This window comes from Carcharhinus amblyrhynchos, chromosome 15, assembly GCF_965287045.1.
Source record: "Carcharhinus amblyrhynchos chromosome 15, sCarAmb.v2.hapA, whole genome shotgun sequence".
Lineage (NCBI taxonomy): Eukaryota > Metazoa > Chordata > Chondrichthyes > Carcharhiniformes > Carcharhinidae > Carcharhinus > Carcharhinus amblyrhynchos.
Window position 1 is genome coordinate 61,985,899 of NC_137338.1, and position 18,902 is coordinate 62,004,800.

General features: G+C 43.9%; 1 protein-coding gene across 1 annotated transcript in view; it reads left to right on the forward strand.

Annotated features, from left to right (window-relative positions):
- Window positions 1-9,517: 9,517 nt before the first annotated feature.
- The window catches only part of LOC145353361 (gamma-taxilin-like), a 63,103-nt gene continuing 53,718 nt past the window's right edge, over window positions 9,518-18,902 (forward strand). The window contains exon 1 of the mRNA XM_080204036.1: window positions 9,518-9,594. Within this exon, the coding sequence (XP_080060162.1) occupies window positions 9,535-9,594 (60 nt within the window). The 5' untranslated portion in view covers window positions 9,518-9,534. The remainder of the gene's footprint in view (window positions 9,595-18,902) is intronic.

Below are 18,902 nucleotides of genomic sequence, written 5' to 3' on the forward strand. Positions count from 1 at the left end.
CATCTATCTCAAATCACTCATAGAAGAAGCAAAACCTCATCAAGACACAGTAACACAACAGAAGAGCTTGTATATTTGCTTTCAGATACATTTTGTACCTAAAATGTTGAGCCTTTTTTGATTCCTTATCAGAAAGCCACAGGGACTGAGCCTCTCAATGCGGCAATCTGCTCATTCTCATCTGGTGAGATTGGAAAATGGAGATAAAATTGCATTTAACAGCACTGAATATTGATGGAAATCCATATGTCTTCGGCACCAAGGTAATGTTTGCAGCCTAACCATAGAATCCCTATGGTGCAGGAGGCCGCCATTTGGTCCTTCAAGCCTGCACCAGCAATCACTTTGCTACCTTCCACATGCCTCATACACTGCTAAATCTATATGTCAACAAGTTCCTTCTTCCTGTCTGTGCACTTGTTGTGCCTGGATATATCTGTCTTTGTAAAGCAATATGACACACTTCTGACCCAGCTTTCATACAAACAGTGGATGCTATTGGGAGGCAATGTTGATCCCAACACTTTGTTAATTTGCTCTTAACAGACAGATTCTCAATTTGGGGTAGTCAATTCTTTCTCCCCCTTGGAGACTGACCTGATGGATCTCCCATGGGTTGGACTTAACTCAATGGTGTACCCTCCCAAGTAATAGCTGTTAAAGATAAACATTTCTCAGGCTTTGTCCAAGGTAATGCAACTTATATTTAGAATACAAGAGGAGACAACGTTATTGTCCGCATAAATGAGTCTTTAAAGAAACTCCTTAAAATGCTTTGACCAAGCTGTCAGTCAGCTGACCTAATATCTTTGTATGGACTTAGTGTCGTTTTTTTGTTTTATGATGTCCTAGTGAAGTGCTTTGGGATGTTTCATAACATAACATGTTTTTACATTTATAAATTGCCCAAGATGTTACATTAGTTGTTGTTTACCTATATTATGTAGGTAAACCAGTGAGCCAGTAAACCAGTAGGTAAATGTTATGTAGGTAGACCAGTGAGCCTTACTTCTGTTGTGGGCAAAGTTTTGTAAAGAATTATAAGGGTTAGGATTTATAATCATCTAGAGGGAAATAAATTGATTTGGGATAGTTAACACGGTTTTGTGAAGGGTAGGTTGTGCCTCACAAACCTTATCGAGTTTTTTGAAAAGGTGACCAAAGAGGTGGATAAGGTAAGGCAGTTGACGTGGTGTATATGGATTTTAGCAAAGCGTTTGATAAGGTTCCCCATGGTAGGCTATTGCAGAAAATGCAGATGTATGGGATTGAGGGTGATTTAGCAATTTGGATCAGGGATTGGCTAGCTGATAGAAGACAGAGGGTGGTGGTTGATGGGAAATATTCAATCTGGAGTTCAGTTACAAGTGGTGTACCTCAAGGATCTGTTTTGGGGCCACTGCTGTTTGTCATTTTTATAAATGACCTAGATGAGGGTGTAGAAGGATGGATTAGTAAATTTGCTGACGACACCAAAGTTGGAGGAGTTGTAGACAGTGAGGATGGATGTTACAGTTTGCAGAGGGACATAGATAAGCTGCAGAGCTGGGCCGAGAGGTGGCAGATGGAGTTTAATACAGAAAAGTGTGAGGTGAATAACAGGAGTACAGAATATAGGGCTAATGGAAGGACTCTTAGTAGTGTTGACGAGCAGAGAGATCTCGGGATACATGTGCATAGCTCCCTGAAAGTTGGCACCCAGGTTGATAAGGTTGTTAAGAAGGTGTACGGTGTGTTAGCTTTTATTGGTAGAGGGATTGAATTTCAGAGCCGTGAGGTCATGTTATAACTGTACAAAGCTCTGGTGCGGCCGCACTTGGAGTATTGCGTACAGTTCTGGTCGCCACATTATAAGAAAGATGCGGAGGCATTGGAAAGGGTGCAGAGGAGGTTTACCAGGATGTTGCCTGGTATGGTGGGAAGGTCTTATGAGGAAAGGCTGAGGGACTTGAGGTTATTTTCATTGGAGAGAAGAAGGTTACGAGGTGACCTGATTGAGGCATACAAGATGATCAAAGGATTGGATAGGGTGGACAGTGAGAGCCTTTTACCTCGGATGGTGATGGCTAACACAAGGGGACATAGCTTTAAATTAAGGGCTGGTAATTATAGGATGGATGTCAGAGGTAGGTTCTTTGCTCAGAGGGTAGTAAGGTCGTGGAATGCCCTGCCTGCAGCAGTTGTGGACTCGCCAACTTTAAGGGCGTTCAAATGGTCAGTGGATAGGCATATGGATAACATTGGAATAGTTTAGGTTAGAGGGTCATTAGATTGGATCCACTGGTCGGCGCAACATCGAGGGCCGAAGGGCCTGTACTGTGCTGTAATGTTCTACGTTCTATGTGAAGGATCCAAATGGAAGAGAAATTCTCAACAGAGTGAAGTCTTTGTCCAAGTATGCTGTTTGTGTCACAGCAAGCATCACTCATTATCATTTCAATACATAACTCATTTTAATTCTACATCACAACTGCACAATATTAAATGGGGTTGTTACCTACGTCACTCCTTACATTTTTCACTTTTTCCATTGTTGACTGCTTTTATTGTAAAAAATCACAAGGCCATAAGGTAAACACTTATGAGAATGATTGTTTAACCCATTTTCTTTATTTGTTAACCAGGATAAACTTATAGTCTTCCCCATCACTGCATCCAGCTGGTTATTCAATGACTCTGAATTTGTTTCTTCTGCCCTGGTATGAAATACATTGCATGCACTGATTACATCAAGTTAAAGCTATATCCTGAGAAGTGGATATTGCTTGCAACTATTAATCTGTGCCCTACCCAGACCTAGTCAGTAAGAAGTCTCACAACACCAGGTTAAAGTCCAACAGATTTATTTGGTATCAAATAAGAGGATCTCCAAGAAGATGTGCTACCAAATAAACCTATTGGGCTTTAACTTGGTGCTGTGAGACGTCTTACTGTGCTTATCCCAGTCCAACACTGGCATCTCCACATCAGACTTACTCAAGCATTGAAGGTGTGGCCAGCTATACTAGGCAATCCAAGACATGTATTCAACTGGAAAATTTCAGACAGATACATATAAAATTATGCAATCTGATACATTTCCCTATTCTATTATGTTTGATTCATACGTTTATGTTTACTTCAGGGTACAGCATAATGGGAGAAGGAAGGATTCCAATTATATTCAAGCAAGGTGAATAATCTCTCATGCACTGCAGTCACTGAGATTCCAATTAGACAGAACATCAATTCTGTTATTTTTTTTAAAGAGGTCAGAAGACTGGAAAGAGTTCTGTTTGCTTAGTGGTTAGAAGACTGGAAAGATAATTTATTTGGAAAGGGGAAAGAAATGTAAGACTATGGTAAAATATCAGAGAAATGGGTCAAATTGGATAGCTCTTTCCATATGACCAGAAGATATAGGAACAGAATTTGGTCCTTCAGCCCATGAAGTCTGTTCCTTCATTCAGTCATGGCTGATAAATTTCTCAATCCCATTCTCCAACCTTTAATCCCCTTACCAAAGACCTATCTATCTCTGTCTTAAATATACTTAATGACCTGGCCTCCTCAGCCTTCTGTGGCAATGAATTCCATAGATTCACTATCCTCTGGCTAAAGAAATTCCTCCTCATTTCATTTCTAAAGGGCTGTCGCTTTACTCTGAGGCTGTGCCCTTGAATTCTAGTTTCTCCTATTAATGGAAACATCTTCACCACGTTCACTCTACCTAGGCCTTTCAGTATTCTGTAAATTTCAATGAGACCACCACCCCCCCAACCCCATCCTTCTAAATTCCATTAAGTACAGACCCAGAGTCCTCAAACACTCCTCATATGTCAAGATTTTCATTCCCTGAATTATTCTTGTGAACCTCCTCTGGATCCTCTCCAAGGCCAGCACATCCTTCCTTAGATACAGGGCTTAAAAATTGCTTACAATATTTCAAATATGGTCTGACTACAGCCGCATAAAGCCTCAGCAGTATAACCCTGCTTTTGTATTCTAGTCCTCTCGAAATGAATGCTAACGTTTCTTTTGCCTTCCTAGCTACCCCCAACTTAACCTGCAAGTTAACCTGAAGAGAGTCCTGAACCAGGACTCCGAAGTCTGTTTGTGCTTCTGATTTTTGAATCCTCTCCCCATTTAGAAAATAGTCTACGCTTCTATTCTTCCTACCAAAGTGCAAAGTCTCACATTTTGCCACGTCATGTTTAGTTCTTTCATGGGATGTGGATGTTGCTGACAAGGCCAGCATTTTTATTGCCCATCTTTAATTACCTGTGAGAAGGTGGTGGTGAGCTGCCTTCTTGAACTACTGCAGTCCATGTGATGTAGGTGCACCCACAGCGCTGTTAGGAAGGGAGTTCTATGATTTTGACTTTGCAAGCGTGAAGGAACAGAGATATAATTCCAAGTTAGGATGGTGTGCGAATTAGAGGGGAACTTGCTAATGTTCTGATGCTCTTGTTCTTCTAGATGGTAAAAATCAAGAGTTTGGAAGAAGCCTGGGTGAGTTGCTGCAATGCATCTTGTGGACAGTACACACTGTTGCCACTCTGAGTCACTGGTAAAGGGTATGGATGTTGAAGGTGATGGATGGAGTGCCAATCAGGCTCCTTTAATCTGGTATCAAGCTTCTTGATTGTTGTTGGAGCTGCAGTCATCCAGGCAAGTGAGAATGTTCCATTACACTCCTGACTTGAGCCTTATAGATGGTGGACAGGCTTTGGGGAGTCAGAAGGTGAGTTACTCTCACTAGAACTCCCAGCCTCTGACCTACTCTTGTAACTATAGTATTTATGTGGTCGGTCCAGTTCAGTCTGGTCAATGGTAATCCCCAGCATGTTAATTGTTAGCAATAGTAATTTCATTGAATGTCAAGGGGTGATGGTTAGATGCTCTCTTGTTGGAGATGGTCATTGCCTTCCACTTGTATGGCACAAATATTACTTGCCCATTATCAGCCCAAGCTGTCCAGGTCTTGCTGCATAAAGGCATGCACGGCTTCAGTACCTGAGGAATTGTGAATGATAAGAACATAAGAACGTAAGAAATAGGAGCAGGAGTAGGCCATCTAGCCCTTCGAGCCTGCCCCGCCATTCAATAAGATCATGGCTGATCTGTCGTGGCTCAGTTCCACATTCCCGCCCTCTCCCCATAACCCTTAATCCCCTCTCTTATCAAAAACCCATCAACCCGCGTCTTAAAAATATTTAGCGAGGTGCTTTAAACTTATTTAAACAGGTTTTTAACAGGTCAATTCTTATCTCTCTCTCTCTGCTCCTTCACTCCTCTGCTCCACCAAACAATGGAAGGCTTCACCGTGTGATCACCTGATAATTAAAGCTTGCTGGCCCACAACTCCCTTTTAACCACTCCCTCAGAATTCTTAAAGAGGTAAATACAAAAAGCCTGCAAAAATGCTTTTAAATGATTTAAACAGTTCTACAAGGAACAAAGTGCTTTAAACTTATTTAAACAGGTTTTTAACAGGTCAATTCTTATCTCTCTCTCTCTGCTCCTTCACTCCTCTGCTCCAGCAAACAATGATGCTGAACAGTGTGCAGTCATTAGCAAGAATGGCCACTTCTGACATTATGATGATCATTGATGAAACAGCTGAAGTTGGTTGGGCCTAAGATCTTGAGGAACTTCTGCAGTAACGTCACTGAAGTCCTCCACCCAAAGTACATTCTGTACCCTAGCCCTACATTCTGTGCTTTCTTCAAGTCGCATTCAACATGGAGGAGCACTGATATATCAGCTGAGGTGATGGGGGAAGTGGAGGGTTGGTTTCCTCGTGCATGTTTGATCTGATGCTACGAGACTTTCTGGAATAGTGATGGTGGTGACTTGGACATTGTTTGTAAGGTCGGATTCCATCAGTATGACTATGTCAGGCAGTTGCTTAACTAGTCTGTGAAACACAGTTTTGGCACAAGCCTCCAAAGGAGAACTTTGCAAGGTCAACAGGCTGTGTTGGCCATTGTCATTTCTGCTGCCTGGGCTGATGCCAGGTGATCCATCCAGTTTCATTTTTTGACTTTGTAGCAGTTTGATATAACTGAGTAGTTAGCTGGGCCATTTAAGAGTCAACTACATCGTTGTGTGCCTGCAGTCACAAGAAAGGACAGCGGATTTCCTTCTCTAAAGGGCATTAGTGTTTTTACAGCAATCTACAATGATCACTATTACCGAGACTTGATTTTCAATTCCAGATTTATTAACCGAGTTTACATTCCAGTTTTTTTAAAGGTTTATTTATTTATCAGTCACATGTAAGGCTTACATTAACACTGCAATGAAGTTACTGTGAAGTTCCCCTAGTCGCCACAGTCCGGTGCTTGTTCAATGAACCAACCCGCACATCTTTCAGACTGTGGGAGGAAACCAGAGCATCTGGAGGAAACCCGTGCAGCCACGGGGAGAACATGCAAACCCCACACAGACAGTGATCCAAGCTGGGAATCGAACCCAGGTCCCTGACACTGAGGCAGACATGATAACCACTGTGCCACTCTTGTGGCGGGATTTGAACCCATATTCCCAAAGCATTAGCCTGGCCCTCTGGATTACTAGTCCAGTAACATAACTACTACGCCACCACCTACCACAAAGGCTGTGCAATTCTATGATTCTAAACTCTCCTTCTGTCCCCTTTTCCTTTCTCTCTCATGGTCTCTGTTTCCTCTGAAAAGCTGATCAATGCACATTAATCATCAAAGCAATACTGAAAATTTAAACTGATGAGTTGAACAAGGATTTTGAAGCCAAACATTAAGGGTCCTTTGGCTTGGGAGACCCTGAAGCAGTAAAATTTACAGATAGCTTAAGCCAGTCCTCAAGGATATAAACAAAAAAAAATTACATACATTTTAAAAATGCCGCATTCGACTGAGGATAGCATCAAGGAGCCCTAGCAAATCTGTAATTAATGGCTAGCGGGGACAAACTCTCCACTGGTTGGATTCATACCTAGCATGTGGGAAGATGATTGTGGTTGTGGAAGGTCAGTCATCTCAGCTCCAGGACATCTATGCAGGAGTCCCTCGGGGTAGTGTCCTAGGCCCAATCATATTCAGCTGCTTCATCAATGACCTTCCCTCTGTCATAGTGTCAGAAGATGTTCACAGAAGATTGCGCAATGTTCAGTAACATATGCGACTCCTCAGATACTGAAGAGGTCCATGTTCAGATACAACAAAATCTGGACAATATCCAGGCTTGGGCTAACAAGTGGCAAGTAAATTTGTGCCACAAAAAGGCTAGGCAATGACCATCATCAATAAGAGTCACTCTAACTACCACCCGTTGACATTCAATGGTGTTACCATCACTGAATCCCCCATTGTCAACAACCTTGGGGTTACCATTGACCAGAAATTCAACTGGACTCATTACATAAACACAATGACTACAAGAGAAGGTTAGACGCTAGGAATATTGCAGCGAGTAACTCACCTCCTGTCTCCCCAACGCCTGCCCCCCATCTACAAGGCAAAGCCAGGACTGTGATGGAATACTCCTCACTTGCCTGGATGGGTTCAGCTTCAACAACACTCCAGGACAAAGCAGCCCGATGGATTTGCACCACATTCACAAATATCCACTCCCTCTCCCATGACATTCAGTAGCAGCATTGCATTTTATGTACAAGATGCACTGCAACAATTCACCAAAGATCTTTAGGCAGCACTTTCCAAACCCACAACCACTTCCATCCAGAAGGACAGGGCAGCAGATACATGGGAACACCACCACCTGCAAATTCCCCTCCAAGCCACTCAGCAACTTGACTTGGAAATATATCGCCATGCCTTCGCAGTTGCTGGATCAGAGTCATGGAATTCCCTCCCTAAAGGCATTGTGGGTTAACCCACAGCATGTGGACTGCAGGGTTTCAAGAAGGCAGCTCACACCACCTTCTCAAGGGCAACTAGGGATGAGTAATAAATGCTGGCCAGCAAGCAATGCCTATGTCCCACAAATGAATAAAAAAAAGTGCAAAACTCCCCCACAGCCACTAATTCACAAATTTGAGAGGTTTTGGAGTATATTCCCTCTAAAAACATTTCAATCTTTACCTTAAAAAGAATTCATTCTGATCTACTTAAGACAATGTTATACTAAGTTATATAATAAGGTAAATGTTCAATCTAAAATTTTGGGAAAAAAAGGCAGTCTGTTACTAAAGACCCCACACTAGTCACCTCCATTCACAACTCTTCCGATAATGAGAAGAGTATACTAGTCTCCTGTAGAACCTGGAGAGCACAGTAAAAAGTCTGACAACACCAACAACACCTGGAGAGCATCCAGACTTGGGCTGACAAGGAATATAGTGACGATTTCTAAAATAAAATGTTAAATCAGCTCCCCTGAACCTCAGCTGCACTACCATTGCTGAGTCATCCATCATCATTCTTGAGGGTGGGTCACCACCAACTAAAAGCTTAACTGGTCTGGCCATATCGACACAGTAACAGGGAAGGAGTTGGATACTCCATGATAAATTCTGACCTCCTGATTCTTCAAAAACTGTGCATTATATACACTGCTCAAGTCAAGGCCGCAATGCAACGCGCACCACTTACCTTGAGTCATTGCTGCAACAACACTCAAGAGGTTCAATATCTTGTAGGACAAGAAGAGTTTTCTTGATTACTGCCACTGACTCAATCGATATCCATCCCCATTCTTATGTTTCATTTCCCATGAACTGGACTCTCTCCCTCAGTGTTTTTCATCTTCTCTTGGCCCATGTTGACCATTTTCAACCTGCGGCATCTTTTGCCCTCTCAGTTTGTGCTGGCACATTTCACCCCTTTCCCAGCTTCTCTCGGTTCTCCTGACCACTTGTGGTTGGGCACTGCTGCCTCACAGTGCCAGGGACTCCGGTTCGATTTCTGGCTTGGGGTCACTATCTGTGGGGAGTTCGCACATTCTCCCCGTGTCTGTGTGGGTTCAGCCCATTGAGTCTGCACTGACCACAATCCCAATCTCCACAACCCCATGCACTTACTCTAGCTAATCCTCTTGACACTCGGGGGCGATAATTTAGCATGGCCAGTTCACCTCCACCCATCTTTGGACTGTGGGAGAAAACCAGAGCACCTGGAGGAAACCCATGGAAAACGTCACAGTGACCCCCGTGCCGTCCCTCCGCGTGAACATCTTCACCTTCCCTTCTGCAGTGTCGGATTCTATGATTCTACCCGAGCAAGTGCCAGACTGTGGCGACTAAGGAGACTTTAACGGCAACTTAAATTTGCAGTGTTAATGTAAGCCTACTTGTGATACTAATAAATAAACTTTAAAATGCTCGACAGCGTTTTACCAATTCTCTGCTTGCTGCTGTCATGCTCGTTTCACAGGAAAGAAGAGCAATGATGTTCTGTGTAAACAGTGTAGAGGCGCTCTGTGTGTGTGTGCGTGGTGTGTTTGCTGTTCTGGGCACTCAGTTCTCTCCCTCCCCTCGCTCTATCTCTCTCTCTCTCTCTCTGGGCTGTTCTCCCTCCCTCCTTCCTCTGCCAGATTCACTTCCGTCACATCATGGCGGCACGGATTGTACAGGAGACCAACAGATTGGATTTAACAGCTGAGGACAGAGAGGTAAAGGGGGGGGGGGGTGCTTTGTGAGTGAGGGTGGGAGAGGCAGCGGTGGCTGCTGATGCTGAGGCAGAGCTCGGCGGGGTTTGTGAGGAGAGAGAGAGAGAGAGAGAGCCCCCCCCCCCGGGGCCGGGGGGGGGGACGGGGATGGACTGAGCGCCGGCTCCACATGGAGCAAAACAACCCTCAGAAAAAAAACAGGGGAGAGAGATGTCACAAAGCGGGGATGGTAACACCATTCAAAGAGAAATAATCAAAATCAAGCCAGCCCTTCAAGGGAAAAGCAAATCCAACTTTCCAGCCCCGGGTTTATTTTCAGTCATGTTTATTTTTTTTTAAAAAAAAAAGAAAGGCGAGGACAAAACTGGCGCCTTGTGATTCAGGCCCGACATTGAGAGTGGAAGGCGGGATTTAAATGGAGCGGGGAGGGCCGCTCTCTCTCTTTCTCGCACGCACTGAGCAATGTATGGAGAGGCTGTCCTCCAACAGAGAGCAGGTGTCCCGCAGTCTCAGCCCCCGCTCCCCACCCCCGGTTTACTTTGCAGTTCAGTCCCTTATCCTCCTCCATAACCGGGCAACCGAGAGAGATTCAGCAGCACCAGCCTCCCCCCGGGCTAGCGCAGGATGCACCAGCTCAGTGTTGAGGCCTAAGAGTCTCCTTCACTTTTATTGCGTAGTTGATCGCATTTAAAAATAAGTCCGTGCAGCCATCCTTTCCAAAGCTATGCATCACCAACGATTTGTCGGGTGTGTAGTTGGGAGCTTTTTTTGCATTCAGAACGTGTGTCTAGGTCAATGGAGGGGAGGGGGGGTCACTTTTTGTTCTTAGCCCCGGCGATGTTGGGCAGTCAAGTGCCAACCCCAGGGCATTGCCGCTTTATTTGAATGTGCATTTTGTTTCTCTCTGAATGGACTCGGAGGTTGGCTTGACCGGGTTGCACATTTGGAGAGGAAGTTGCTGTAGATGGAACGTTACCTAGGCGGCTGGTGCTGCAGATGGAACGTTGCCTGGGCGGCTGATGTAGTGGTTAGAACGTGGCCCGAGATTGACCGGCCCCAGGCAGCCGGTGCTGCAAATGGAATGTAGCCCGGACGGCGATTGTTGTGGTTAGAACATGGCCCGGGACTGACAGTCGTCCGGGGGGCAGGTGCTGCAGATCAAACGTTGCCCGGGCGGCTATTGCTGTGGTGAGAACGTGGCCCGGCACTGACAGTCCTCCGGATAGCTGGTGCTGCAGTGGATGAGCACATGGGAGTAACACAGCGACGCTGCAAGTTCACAAACACGTTTTTTTTGATATGTGCGTGTCTGTTGAAAGAGTAAAAGTTGCACGCAGATTTGTATTTGATGTTGGCATAAATATTGGCCTTGGCGCGCGGGTTTGCAATAAAGGCGTGCGAATGTCAGGGTTTTTTTTTGCTCCATTAGTGGCTTTCGTGTTCGTGGAGCTCTTTTTTAAAACCATTCTTGTTCTTTCGTCCTTTAAATTCACTCCGGAACCGGGTTAGGGTGTTAACATCGCTGTCAGTTAAAGTTGGAGATACAAATTAGTTACAGTTACAGCAGGCGCGATGCACGTGGAAAACGTACTCTAGTTCCGAAATTAATGCTGTATGCACAGATGTTGGAGCATTACGTGTTTTGAACAATAATACTGGCGTTGGTGCTGCGATCTCAGGTAGGCTGTCACCCCGTCTAATAGTTTACCTGACAAATAAGTATTCTATGAAATCCTAGCTCTTCTGCTTGATTTCAAAGCAGTGCAGCCTGATGCATTTGAGTCAGGGCACGTATACTGTGGAGATGTAGGATACGATGGGGATCTGGGATTTGTATCAAAACACTGACGGACCACAGCAGATCTTGGGACTGCTAAGGAGAGTAAATAGGATGTGTAGATTTGAAAGTTGTGATGCTTGGATATCAGCAGGTATTAAATAGTCTTGAGTCCTATAACCTGATTATATCAGTCACAGATATTGCCTGCCAGCAGCAGTTATTGAAGAAGGTGAAAGATTCCCTTTTAGCCAATATATTAAGTATCTTAATTTGTTTGTATGCCACGCAGCATCTTTTTTTTTCACACAAATGTAAACTTACAAAATGTAAATGTAAAAAGTGGCCCGAGTGAAAGCATATGGAAGACAGAAAGTCTAATTCCTCCCCCCCCCCCCCCACCCCTACACCACCACCACTACCTCTACCTCTATTTTGTCACTAATACTAGAGCAAATGTCCAGAAGGAGTAATGGTCCCGGAATAACCGTGTGTGTACGTAAGTGTAAAAACCTGGTTAGTAATTGTTGACAAGTCGTGAATCTGAAAAATATTACTGTCCAGGGACTACCAGTTTCCCATCTAGAGCATGAACAAGTTATTCTAGAAACATCCCAAGTCATTCAGCTCCTGTGGAGGAACATGTGAGCTGGTGCCTTAGAATGTTCACCTTTTGTCAGAGCACGTTTTTGCTTTTCTGGTTCATCTGATTTCTGCACGTTGCACACTTCCAGTAGGGGTCAGTGGAAGTAGTTCCCCTCTCAAAAGACATGAGGCAAGTTGCACTTTTTTAAAATTCATTCAAGGGAAGTGGGTGTCTTTGGCTAGGCCAGCATTTATTGCCCATTCCTAATTGCCTTTGAAAAGGTGGTGATGAACTGCCTTCATGAACTGCCACAGTCCATATGGTGTGTAGGTACACCCACAGTGCTGTTAGAGAGGGTAATCCTGAATTTTGATCCAGTGACAAAGAAGGAACGATGATATATTTCTAAGTTGGATCGATGAGTCATATGGAGGGAAACTTCCCATGCATCTGCTGCTCCTGTCCTTATAGATGCATTGGCTGTGGGTTTGGAAGGTGCTTTTGAAGGAACGTTGGTGAGTTCCTGTAGTGATTTTTGTAGATGGTACATACTGCTAGCAGTGTGGTTCGATGGTGGAGGAAGTGAATGTTTGTATGTGTGGTACCACTTAAGCTGGCTGCTTTGTCCTGGATGGTGTTAAGCGTCTTTAGTGTTGTTGGAGCTGCATTCATCCAGGCAAGTGGGGAGTATTCCGTTACACTCCTGACTTTTGCCTTGGAGATGGTGGACAGGCTTTGGGGAATCAGGAAGTGAGTTACTCACTACAAGATTCCTATCCTCTGACCTGCTCTTGTAATCACAATATTTATATGATTTGTCCGGTTTAGTTTCTTGTCAATGGTAATCCCCCAGGATATTGATAGTATTATCACTCTCCTAGCAGGTGATTAGCATGCATGCATATAAGTGACATTAGATAAACAAGGGGGAGAGGGTTATGGTGATGGAATTAGATGAAAATGGGTGGGAAGGGACTTATGGGCTGCATGGACCGAACGGGTGAAGCTGCCCATTCATGTGATTTACATAATTGAGGTTGGACATAATCAGACTTAAGACCCGAATACATGTCGCAAAATCTATTTAACCGCTCAGCCTTTCTGCACTGCAAAACAGAGAACAAGATCTGTGAAGAACTGCAGTTGCATATCATATCATTACATTTCTTAATTGCTTTTTCCTAAATTACTGATTGCTTGATGCTTTTTGTAGATTGGGCCAGTCTCCTCTTGATCCTGCCTTGAGCTGAACATCCAGTTGGCAGTTGATGGGACTTGTTTCAACAAAGCCCAGAATCTGACCAAGAAACGTGGAAACCATAAAGAAAGCTGATGTCACTCTGTGCACCTGAGCTCCATGCTGTGAGTGTTGCATGCAGAAGGCAGTTTGACCATATCCTTTTAACTGACCTGTTCTCTTGTTGGCTGGATGTTTGGTTTTGTGATGCCAACAGCATGGGTTCAATTCCTGTTACCAGTTGAGGTAATTCATGAAGCCCTTGCTCTCATGTGAAATCATCACCACTCACTTCCCCCCCTCAGAAGGGGAAAGTAACCTATGGTTAACTGAGACAATGGAGACATTTACATTTATCTCTTTAACCCAGATAGCATTGGAATCCAACAGGAGGAGGGGTAAGTGTACACCTCTTAACTGCTGATCCTTGAAGAAGTCCACAAGTGTGTTGAAAAAGGAAATCAGTACTCAAGGTTCAGTGTTGTTTGCTTGAATAATGCCCTGAAACATGCCTGTTCGATAAGTTCACCTGTTGGCATCTGGTCGCGTCATTTATGAACTATACAATAATTGGTTGAGACTTGTTTGGGTGATATGTATAGCTGGCATTAATTCAAGTGAGCCATCCAATTGTCTGAATCATAAGATAAGAAAGTAGGTGGGCAACTGTTCATGCTAGCAGTTGACATTTCCTGTCATGGAACTGGACAATAGTTACAAAAACAGCACTAAAGTGATGTGAACAGGTGTTCTCACTTGTGCTGCAATTCCTGATGTGTTAAGGTGTTATGTGATTCTTGGAAGAGTTGTAAGATTTTCCAATGTCTTTATTGGCGCAATTATGCGTATTAAAACAAGATTATAGAACAGCAATGACTGTACACTGATTCCCAGAATTATGCTATAAAATAATGAGGCATAGATCAGCTATGTAGTCAATATCTTTTCCCAAAGATAGGGCAGTCTAAAACTAGAGGGCAGAGGTTTAAGGCGAGAGAGGAGAAATACAAGTGTGTCCAGAGGGGCAATTTTTTCACACAGAGGGTGGTGAGCGTCTGGAACAAGCTGTCAAAGGTAGTAGTAGAGGTGACTATAATTTTGTCTTTCAGGTAGTTGCATGGGTACGATGGGCATAGAGGGATATGGGCCAAATGTGAGCAATCGGGATTAGTTTAAGGGCTTTAAAAAAAAACGGTGGCATGGACAAGGTGGGCCGAAGGGCCTGTTTCCATGCTGTAAACCTCTGTGACTATGCTAAAAGATGGCTACTACTTTTATTGCACAGTAGTTTGCTTTCAGTGGTGTATGTTTAAAAATTCAAATGACTCACAATTCTCTGATCGTGTTCCGAGATGTGACAGTGTAACCCCAGTATTTCCAAACAAAGGCATGATTCAATTTTACGTGACTGGGATATGAAGGAAATTACAATTCTACAAGCTTGTGTAAATAGTTGATCATTTAAGGACATAACCTGAATTGTTAATTTAGTTCTATTGGTAACCTACTCTTCTGTAGAAGGTTGTGGATTCAAGATCAGATTCAGGACTTGAGTCAGTAATTAACGCTGGCATTTTACTTTGTCCCAAAGGGCAACAAGAGAATAGTTTCCTTGAAACATCTTTTCAAAACATCTTTGACTTTAATTGAAGATTTCAATAAGGTCACTTCAAGTCAAAGAAAAGAAGCTTGACATAGTTAATCTTCCTTTATCCATACTGTTATCTTGGCTGTCCTGTAATTCCTCATCTGCACGCTGCCCCTCAGTGGCACAATTCAAGAGATACGCTGTTGGTTTTCATCTGAACGTTGACAATTCTCTGCTCAATCTCGCCACCACCTCTTCTGATTTGTCCACAACCTCGATCCTGTCAGCCTCTATTGTGTGTTGGGAAAACTAAAACCATTGCCTTTGACTTCCCCACCATTTAAAATTTACTGTCTTGCTTCTGATTCCATCCCCTCCCTGGTGCTCTGACAGGAACACTTTGCAACCTTGGAGTATTTGGTCCAGATCTGAGTTTCCAAATCTCTATCTTCTCGATTGCAGACACCGCCTACTTTCACTGCCCTGCAATTGCGTCTGCCTTAGCTCGACCGTCACTGAAACTGTCAATAATGCAGTCGTCATCTTCAGGCTTTACTGTTCCAATGCTTTCCCCAGTCAGTCTCCCATCTTTGACAAAGTTGAGCTCTGTCAATGTTCTGCTGCTTGTATGGTAACCCACATCGTATTCTGCTCATGCATCACCCCTGTGCTCACTGATCTATGTGGGCCCCTGGTCCTCCAGTGCCCTGAACTTTAAATTTCCATCCTTGTGTTCAAATCGTTCCATGGTCCCGTCCCTTCTCTATCTGCGTAAAGTTTTCAGCCGTGCAACACTCTGAAAGTTCTGTGCTCCTTCTACCCTGGCCTTATGTGCATCCTTATTCCCTTCGCTCCACCATGAACAGCTGTGCCTTCAACTGTCTGGCCTGCAGATCAGGAATTCCCTCCAGCTCTCACCATCACTCGATCCTTTTAAAGTACCCCTTAAAACCTAGCTAAGAACAAGCTCTTAGTCGTCATTCTTAATACTGTCTAATGCCACATTCTCTACTTTTGTTCGATTAAGCTCTAAAGCACCTTGGATTAAAGGTGTTTTATAAATTTAACTTCATGTTAATTCCTGATTTCTGGAATAATCTTCGTCCCTTGTCACTGTTTTCACTTACTGTTCTTCCTGTGCTTAAGCAAAGAAAACTGTACATAATACTCCGGATATGGTTCTAACCAGTACATTATGCAGTGACCATGTGGACTTGATGTGAATTCTTGTCTATCTGCATGCTTAGCGACTGTAATTTAATGTTGGCAAGTGTGAGGTGGTCCACTTTGGTAGGAAGAATGGTAGGAAGGACTATTACTTACGTGGCGAAAAACTGCAGCAGGCGACGGTGCAGAGGGACCTCGGGGTCCTTGTGCATGAGTCGCAAAAACCCAGCCTGCAGGTGCAGCAGGTGGTCAGGAAGGCGAATGGGATGCTGGCCTTCATAGCGAGGGGGATTGAATATAAAAGTAGGGAGGTCTTGCTGCAGCTGTATAGGGCATTGGTGAGGCCGCAGCTGGAGTACTGTGTGCAGTTTTGGGCGCCGCACCTGCGCAAGGATATTTTGGCCTTGGAGGGAGTGCAGAGGAGGTTTACTAGGCTGATACCGGAGTTGAGGGGGTTGAGCTATGAGGAGAGGCTGAATAAACTAGGCTTGTACTCGTTAGAGTTTAGAAGAATGAGGGGAGATCTCATTGAGACGTATAAGATGATGAATGGGATGGATAGGATAGAGGTGGAAAGACTCTTCCCGCTCAAAAAAGACAGTAGGACTAGGGGGCACAGCCTCAAGATAAAGGGGGGGCGGTTCAGAACGGAGTTGAGGAGGAACTTCTTCACTCAAAGGGTGGTGAATCTCTGGAATTCTCTGCCCGTTGAAGTGGTGGAGGCTGCCTCGCTAAATATTTTTAAGAAGCGGGTTGATGGGTTTTTGATAAGAGAGGGGATTAAGGGTTATGGGGAGAGGGCGGGAAAGTGGAACTGAGCCACGACAGATCAGCCATGATCTTATTGAATGGCGGGGCAGGCTCGAAGGGCCAGATGGCCTACTCCTGCTCCTATTTCTTATGTTCTTATGTTCTTATGTTCTTAGCTGCACTTTTATAGTTTCATCCACTTGAACACCTTGGATGTTGTTCCTGATGATTATGGTGCATGATAGTGAAATTCCTTGCTATTTAAAGAGTTAAATGTTCACCTGCAATTCAGGTATGAGCCAAGAACACAGATTGCAATATCGTGTACTCCTAGATTCTGGCCACACAGTGCGCTGGCGTGTGTGATTTTATGAAGCGTGTTTGTGACGTACATCATCAGTGATTGCTCTGTAGACTCTGAACTTGTAATCCTTACTTTTGTAAGGGTGACGAGCGGTGAGGGGAGGGGAACATTCATTATAATAGCACCTGTTGAAATTTCAAACTCATTTGGTTCACTGAAAAGGCAATGCTGTGTAGCCTTTACGATAAGTAATGCTTAACAGTCAAAAACAGCTGGAAATGAACTGTAATTGGGGGTGAGTGCATGTTCATAACCAATCAGGTTAAGTTTAATTAATGGTATTGCTACCTTAATTTCCTCACTCGTATTCTATTTTTAAAGAGAAGATTTGTGCATCATATCTAATCCGGTTTTGCTACATGTTTCTGCAACACCAACTCATTGTTTTGTGTGACAGCTTGTGTTAATTCTGTTAAAAGCACCTCTTCCTGTCAAGTGATGTGAAAACAGGCTGGAGTCCAACAGACAACCATCAATAAACAAATTGTGCACCCACTGTGTGTATATTTATATAAAATGAGTTAGGATGTCATCAGTTATCTTTAAAGTGATTGTGTTTTAATGTTTTGAGAAGCAAACAGGGGAACCTTTGTGTTCAGACACATTTAAGTGACGCATCTTACATTTGGTATATTGCATAAGCACTGTTGCATGTCACCAATCTGCACGAGGCAAGTGTAACTACATTATGATGAGTCCATAATACATTTCAAGCCTTAGAATCAGTATTAGCAATCTGCATGGAATATGCCAGTCTGCAGTATGGGTGTTTGCATTAATGTTAGGAACATGGAAAGATTTTGAAATTCTCTCATGGGATGTGGGCATCGCTGGCTGGGCCAGCAGTTATTCCTCATCCCTAGTTGCTCTTGAGCTGAGCGGTATTTAACAGTCAGTCACATTGCTATGGGCCTGGAGTCACATGTGGGCCAGATTAGGTAAGAAAGGCAGATCTCCTTCCCTAAAGAACATTAATGAAGCAGCTGGGTTTTTTTATAACGACAGTGGTTTCAAGGTCACCATTAGACATCTTTAAAGTCAAATTTCACCATCTGTCATGGGATTTGAACCCAGGTCTCCACAGGATTACTCTGGATCTCTGGATTACTGCTCCATGAAAATGCCACTATGCCGTTGCTTTTTTAAAAGTTTTTTATTTATTTAGTGTCACATGTAGGCTTGCATTAGCACTGCAACGAAGTTACCGTGAAAATCCCCTAGTTGCCACACTCTGGTGACTGTTTGGGAACACTGAGGGAGAATTTTAGCATAGCCGATGCACCTAACCAGCACGTCTTTGGACTGTGGGAGGAAACAGGAACACCCGGAGGAAACCTACGCAGACACAGAGAACGTACAGACTCCGCACAGTTACCCAAACTGGGTCCCCGGTGCTGTGAGGCAGTAGTGCTAACCACTGTGGCACCGTGCCGTCTTTTATGACTTAGGCTGAACGGTCGCCTCCTATCTTGTTTGTACTGGCCAGAAAAAAAAGTAATCTAGCTTAATCCCACCGTCCAGGTCTTCTTCCATAACCCCGTAGGTTAGTATCTCGATTGTGAGTCCAGTTATTTTTAAACGCAATACCAGTTAGTTCCAGACCCTCACTATCTTCTGGTTGGAAAAAAAGAACTCGCCAACTCTCTCTAGTGCTTAATTAATTTAAATCCATGACCTCTGGTCACTGATTCCTCTTCTGATGGAAATAAGTGCTTTCCAACCATTGTATCGAGCCAGCTCATAATTTTACAGACCTCGATTAAATCTTTTTTCCACATAGCTGCGCCAGGATGAGTGGCAGGTTAGGTGTTTGATCAGAACTTGGAGAATGGCAGAGACTAA